This window comes from Anarrhichthys ocellatus, unplaced genomic scaffold (assembly GCF_004355925.1).
Source record: "Anarrhichthys ocellatus isolate YVR2014 unplaced genomic scaffold, GSC_Weel_1.0 scaffold2, whole genome shotgun sequence".
NCBI lineage: Eukaryota > Metazoa > Chordata > Actinopteri > Perciformes > Anarhichadidae > Anarrhichthys > Anarrhichthys ocellatus.
The window spans coordinates 221669-229021 of record NW_022280032.1 but is presented as its reverse complement, the minus strand read 5'-3'; the positions used below and the strand labels follow the sequence as shown (position 1 = coordinate 229021).

General features: G+C 43.7%; 1 protein-coding gene across 2 annotated transcripts in view; it reads right to left on the bottom strand.

Moving 5' to 3' along the window:
- glg1a (golgi glycoprotein 1a) overlaps positions 1-7353 on the bottom strand; it is a 27266-nt gene that overhangs the window by 6189 nt on the left and 13724 nt on the right. Inside the window, exons 5-14 of one of the 2 annotated variants that reach the window (XM_031863113.1) lie at positions 6982-7185; positions 6770-6841; positions 6470-6656; positions 6061-6275; positions 5704-5825; positions 4278-4379; positions 3305-3458; positions 2150-2191; positions 1278-1502; positions 265-327 (exon numbers count right to left, since the gene is read on the bottom strand). In XM_031863113.1, the coding sequence (XP_031718973.1) occupies positions 265-327; positions 1278-1502; positions 2150-2191; positions 3305-3458; positions 4278-4379; positions 5704-5825; positions 6061-6275; positions 6470-6656; positions 6770-6841; positions 6982-7185 (1386 nt within the window). The remainder of the gene's footprint in view (positions 1-264; positions 328-1277; positions 1503-2149; positions 2192-3304; positions 3459-4277; positions 4380-5703; positions 5826-6060; positions 6276-6469; positions 6657-6769; positions 6842-6981; positions 7186-7353) is intronic. The other variant, XM_031863122.1, reaches the window with a different exon arrangement.

Here is a 7353-nt window from a genome sequence, read left to right as displayed (position 1 = left end):
AGAGAGACACAGACAGAGAGAGACACAGACAGAGAGAGACACAGACACAGAGAGACAGAGAGACACAGAGAGACAGAGAGACACAGACAGAGAGACACAGACAGAGAGACACAGACAGAGAGACACAGACAGAGAGACACAGACACAGACAGAGAATATTTTGTTAGATAGAAACATGTGAATTTTGGAAATTATAACATCCATATTTCGTCAATCGATTTTGACGTTTGGAGTTATTGGATCAGAGACTCAGTGCAGACTCACATGGCAGTAGGTCTGGACGACGGGTTCACACGCCTGCATCAGCAGAGCCTCCATCTGAATATCCTGAGGACACAAAGAAACAAAAAGAAGGAGTGAGACCAGATCACTTCTGCTCTTACTCCATCAGGAGAGAGAGAGGCTGGTTTACAGTCTGGAGGTCGACAAAACCAAATGCTCCCACTCTCTCCATTATCTACTGTGTTCTCTGGCTTTTCCCGGTAACTTATCATTATGAAGTAAATGTTTATGGCACAATGTAATGGCTTCAGAATAATGACACCATTATGGCGTTTGGACTGGTTCCCTGTAAGCCTTACTTTCACTCTGCAGTGCGTTAACCATTGAGCAACGAAACAGGAAGAGATTAGCGCTTCTGTTTCCCCACAGTAGCTGTCGTTAGCCATCTCCAGCTACCAAAGAGCATTAGTGTCGTGTGCAACGTGGACACACATCTGCTCATTGCATTTGTAAATACACATTTAATGACTTGTAAGACCTTCTTTATACCTATAAAAGTTATAAAAAAAAAAAAAAAAAAAAAAAAAGCAGCACCATTAAGAAGTACCAGGGACAGAGCGAAGCATTTTTACAAAGAAAGTAGCTAGCGCTAGCTCCAAAGTCGCTAAAAGTCCCTAGATGACAGCGTGCACTCATTTGCACATTGGTGACGTCATGTTGGGTTAATTTGCATAAAGCTGCAGCGAGGAGAGAGACTGTGCTGTTGGCAGAAGAGTCGTGGACTGTTTAACAAATTTAGAGACGTATTCAGACTATCGGGTTCATTCCTAGTGTCGCTTTATAGAAATAAAGTCACTAAGATGGTCTGACAAATCTAGCGACAAAGTCACCAAGTTGGCAACACCGGTTAAAAAAAAAAAGGTAAAAATGTGTTCAGTTATGTAGAAACTTTGCTTTTAGATTCAACTTTGACCAGATTATTTGACACCAGGCCTCCTGAACCTGCTCCAGAGTGTTGCATCATGGGTAGCAGCAGCAGCGGGTGTGGCAGTTACCTCAGACTCCAGCTCCGTCAGGTTCCCCACCACGTCCCTGCAGCCGGACACCAGGTCCTCCAGGTGGTCCTGCAGACACTCCAGCTCCTGCCCGGCCTCCGTCTTCTCGCTGCACCACTTCCCCAGGTCGGTCATGCATCGTCTCTGGAGCTCCGGGTCCAGCTTCACGTCCAGCGCCCTCTGGTGGAGGATCCTCTGCACCTCCACCTTACAGTCCCTGGAGAGCTGCAGGGGGGGGGGGACCACATCGGGTTAGAAGAAGAAGCGACTTCACTTCTGTTGTTGTTGGAGGCCTCAAACTGATGCTCCACTCTTGTTATTAGTATTCATGAAAAGTGTCCGTTTGAAGATGTGTCGGTAGGTTTATTAAGATATTCATAAAGTGATTCACAATAGAAGACAAAGGCAACTAGGGACACAATCCTAACGATACCCTTCCCTAGAGGAAGCAGACAAAGTAAAAGAGAATGATTGTTGTTATTTCCCCAGGTGACGGATGAATACTTTATTTCCAGTCGAGCTTCAGAGCACGAGTATAAAAGTGGGAAATCTTCGCCGTACGTTCTAGAAACTTGGCGTAGTGACTACTTACAGGGTAACAACGCATCTGAGTGGAGTATCACTTTAAGGACAGCCAACACATCGGATTTTTTAAAATCAAGAACTTAATTTCGCTCCAGTTGATTCATCAGCGTAACCACGTTTTTAACCACGATTGGAGATCTGCATCGATTCTTCACGTCACAGTTCAGCGTCACTTTTTCACACAATTACTCTTTACAATCAGCTCCCGCATGCACCGATATTGGATAAGAATTAAAACCACCAGTCATCATGACATCATCATCAGTTCAGCAGCACGACGTACTCACAGTCAAACCCTGGTTTCCTGCTTCAGACTCCCCACTGAGGAGCTACGAGAATATGCTCTGGTCAGTGAGAACGTTCACAGACTTCCTGCTTATTTACTAAAGATTTTATTTTTGTTCTCTATGCTGAACACATGCAAATATATTTTTAGTTAGTTTTGCACATTTGGCTGCTCCAATGTGACTCGAAACTTGGATCAACACTTTAAAAAGGGAAGTTTTTTCAACCCGTCTTTGTCGTGTTTCAGTGTCTAAGTGACTAACGGGGACTACAGTCTTTAAAATGAGTGCAGCTTTGAAGGAGAGCGCTGCAGGCGGCAGCCGGTAAACGGGCTGGAATGTGAACTTTTGGGGAAACTGAGTTATTTACATCCACTAAAAAATGCTTGTTATTGCCACTAACAGACTCAGATTATTACAAGTGGATGACAACATTATGGAAAGAACGCTACAGAGAAATAAAACATTTTGCTGTTTGTTATTTTGTCTAACCAAGTCTCGCTCAAGGAGAAGTCTCGTTCTGAAAAACCGTGAGAACAAGGTGAGAGCCGGTGTTCTCAGAGTTCAGCTTGGTGTCGTCTAAAAGACTTTAAAAGTCACGGCTGAATATTTAGATGTGGATCGAAATCTCCAGAACGAGACTTCTCAGAGCGAAACACACAACAAACAGACAAGCAAAAGGTAAAAGAAGGTTGTTGTATTTCTCTGTAGGGTTCTTTCCATAATGTTGTCCGACACTAATAATCACTTTTAATGGACGTAAATGGCGGTGAGGAGTTTCACCGATTACATTGCAGCCTGTTTAGCAGCTGTTGTCTGCAGCCTTCTCCTTCAATACTGGACCAAAAGAAACTGTCCCCATTCCTCACTTAGACACAGAAACAGGTTGTAAAATACCAAAGACTCCCATCAATTAAAGAGCTCAAAGGCCCCGTACAGACAGACTGTTCTCTGGTGGTAGCTGGCTGTCCAGAGCTTTTAAAAAGCATCTATAAAATTTAAAATGTGTCCACCACTCAAGTATGATGGAGCTATAAACTGTTGATTAAAACAAGATTATTCAAAGTTAAAAGAACCCACAGCAGCAGACATGTTGAATGAACCATCGATGCTGCGTGGACGAGTGTGAGTGAACGGATCCTCTAGAGACAGACTCACCCTCCGTCCCTGCTCCACCGAGCGGTAGGCATGGCGGTAAAGGCAGGAGAAGATGGCGCCGGTCGGCATCATCTCGCTGGTCTCGTTCCAGCCGTGAGTGTGGCAGAGCCGGGCGGCATCGCCCTGACACTTCTTATACAAGATGGGATCCAACCTGGGCGACAACGCAGGGAGGAGTTATGAACAACCCGACCGTTCTGGCGTATGATTTGGCGCTATAGATATTTATTGAATCACAAGAACACTGTTCATCAACTTTAGCGTGAACAGAACATAAACGTTTCATGCAGCTTGATCTCTACTTTAGCTGTGAGGAATATGAAAAGTTCATCTAATAGAGAAATATTTGTTAAAGAAAGTAATTTGCTGTTTTCAAAGTCGTCCTATGAAGCTTTGTTAGATACTTAAATAGAGTCAATGATCAAAGACAATACAGGCAACATGGTTATTAATGCTCTGCTCAATTTACAGATTTTGGTCTATTTTTCTCTCTTTCAGACTAGAGGAAAGAAAACATTTATTTTACTACTTTGTCTGTTTACGTCTGTAGATGTCTCATAAATTCACGAAAAGTTACCATCAGATAATGCCTCGTTTGCATATTTAAACATCACATGTCGGTAAACTTGTAACACTAAAGATACTTGTCTTGCTGTCAGTAATGATCAAGTCATGGGGATATCTATTAGTTCATTTTTTAACCCCATTCACTGTGGGCGTCTCCAGCATTTCAAAGATTGAGCGTTGAATTAATTTGTCGGTTTAATAAAGAACAATATCGTTAATTTAAAGAACAGGGCTGTGCTGCAACAGATTCATTTGGTACAGAACTATTTCTTATTGTTGTTGTATCTCTCGGTAAACAGGAAATAGTTTGGATGTGTTTTCTAATCTCAGATTTATTGGGACTTTAGTCACAAGCAGCTTGGTGCAGGTGTTCCTCTCGTGGAGGACCAGGATTCGCTGGACTTACTTCCAGTCTCTGGCGATGAAGTACTGCAGCTCCAGCAGTCGGTGCTCACAGTCCTCCACCATCTTCTCCGTGTACAGATGCTCCATCAGACATGACAGGATCCTGCAGCAGCAGCACACAAATACAGACGTCACGTATTTATTAAACCTTCATCTTGTATTCTGACACATTTCAAACATGCACAACTTTATTCCTTTCATGAGCATTTAAACTGAGAAGCTAAAAAAGATCATTTTACAGAAGGTTAAACTTACAACTGAAGTTTCTTTGAATCAGATTAAATGAAAATGAACTCTGGGTCTTTACATCAGTGAATAAAAAGAGAGAAATTAAATGAATAAAAAGGTGTAAATGAGAGATTATTAGCATAAATCACAACTCGTATATAATGTAAACACTATGCAGAATCACATCATTTAACTTTTAAGTCACTGAATGCTTCTAAAAGAAAAAGCAGGTCATTAGGTTTGATTCCAGGAAGCATTTTATTCTAACAAACTAAATGAAGTCACTTTTGTGGAATATTTCGTAAACAACCCTCTGAACCCCAAAACCCCACCGGCAGGATAGAAAAGCATGTTTTTATTTAAACAATTGCCAAAACTACACCGTTCATCACAGCCAGAAGCTGTAAAAACTGCCATAGTCGTCAGATTGTCATCTTTCCGACGGTCCTTGAACACATGTGTGATAAACGCTTCCTTCAAAAAAAGAAACCAAAACTCAGCTTAAAATAAACCGAATAAACTGTTTGAAGTAACCAGAGGACGATGATTACAAATCAAATAAAGTAATAATAAATGTTCATTGTGTCTGCCTCTCTGATTAAACATACAGTATTAATACAATCGTATGACGCGACGGTGAATATAAAGAGGAAGTACTGGAATCTGTTTACGTTTTAGTGATTTTAACAAAACTAAAGCTGATCAATAAAACGGTTTGAAAACAGGACTGAGGACAAACATTCAGGTTAAACCAGCTGTTATACTACCAACTGGTTGTAAAAGTTGTAAGTTTATGTGTAGTTTTCTTACGTCTTTTTTCGGCCTCAGTATTTCATTTTCAGACAGCAGAATGTGATTTGGTTGTATTTAAGTTTTCAATCAGAAAGCTTCAGTGTTGAAACGAAAACATTCCTTGAAACATGCAAACTTTATAACATGTGCTGTGATGTGAAGGGATCGTTGTTATTCTACTTATGAACGCCTTCATCTGTCAGCTTCTAGTAAAATAAATAAAAATATTGTAGTTTCATTCTTCCTCCATCCCTCCATCAAAAGGGTTAAATGACATCAGAGCTAAAGTCTGTTTCTGTAATGTGTTGGCATCAATAAAATGTGTGTAGACGGAGTAAGTGACAGAGAAACCCAGTCCTCCAATGAACACACAGACAGAACGGATGAAGAGGTTGCGTTCCACTCACATGGGGTCTCCGCTGCGGATGTGTTTGCAGGCGGTCTGGATGACGGAGTCGCAGGCCTCGTTGAGCGCTCGGTCGATGCGGTAGTCGGCTCCGGGGTCGGCTTCCTGGATCAGAGTCTGGAGCTGAAGACACAAAAAAGTTGACTTCTGATTACTGAATGAAAGCCTTCGGGAGTATCAGGACACATGGACCAGAGGAGCCGGGGATCAAACCGCATGAATAGTTTTGATGCAAAATACTGTTTACCGTCCCGCCCTCGTGTGTAAAGGAGACTTTTTACTTCCTAGAAACACCTCCTCGCGTATAACAAATAAACATGATGTGGCTGCTGATGTATCGATATGAATGGCGACTCACCGCCCTCTGACAGTTGGGGTCGATGGAGCCCATGTCTCCTCGGCCGACCCTCATCAGGCAGTGCAGCGTGCGTCCTTTGCGGTGCAGACCGGAGCAGTGGCCCTCGATCTCGCTCCGGCATTGCAGCACGATCTCCGGACTCAGAGAGAAATCCTCCATCAGCATCCGCCGGTAGTCCATCATCTCGCCCTGACACTCGCCGCTGACCACGCGGCCTGAAGCGCACACAACGTTTTAGAGAGAAGTTGATGGAGTCAATGATGACTTTTTAAAGTTGCTTCTTATTACGTTGTTTTTTAAAAGTGTTTTTTCAAAATGATGCAGACTGAATTGTGGATTCACAGATGCTTTATTTTGCATCTTTAAAAGACGGAGCGGCCGGAGTTGAGACCTCACAGGTGTGACTGACCTCTGTGAACAGCTGACTCCAGACAGAGCAGCAGGTAGGAGAGGCGAGCTTCTCGGGCTCGGGGCATGTTGCTGTCGGCGCTGCAGTGGTACTTCCTCAGGTCCGACTTGCAGGCTTTGGCCAGCGAGTAGCTCACCTTGTAGTCCTGAGCGATCAGCTTCTGCCTGGTGGTCAACGCCTCGCGGCACTGAGGACGCAAAGAGAAGCCAAAGAGGTTCAACATATGTGGTGGCCGTAGTTTTTCTCTTAGCCCGGTTCATCCAACATGAGTATCTGGAAGTAAAGCAGCGTCTCACTCACCCTCTCAGTCATCGCATCCTCAAACTTGTGATTGAAAAGACATTTGTAAACTCGTCCCTCTCCGGCCAGAGTCTGGAAACATAAATAAACAGAAGAGATGCTTTTGCATAAAGTGGACAGAATGTTATTTATGAAGGAAACTGCCTCAATATGAAGCTTCCTCGAGCTTATGGAGGCACCAACAGAGAAAGGATCGTGGATCCGTTGATCACCTTTTCACAGAAGCGCTCCCGGTCTTCGCGGCAGGAGAAGTAGAGGTACCGGTCCAGGTGGAAGTCATCCGAGGAGAGCTCGGCGACCCTCATGATGGACTTCTTACACTCGTCCTTGATGGGGTGCGCCCCCGGCTGCTCCTCGGCCTCCCGCACCAGACCTTTCTCCAGACAGGCGATCACCTCGCCCTGAGAGTGGACGTCCTGCACGGCAAACAACGAGGCGTCAGAGTCAAAAACATCTATTCTAGAAACAGTGTCCTGATGTGTAGAAGTCAGAGACTGTAAATAAGAGGCGAACGAAGTCGTGACCAATGGATTTGTGGACGACAGTTTTTGAACACTCGAGTTCGCCATTTTTCGTCATCGCCA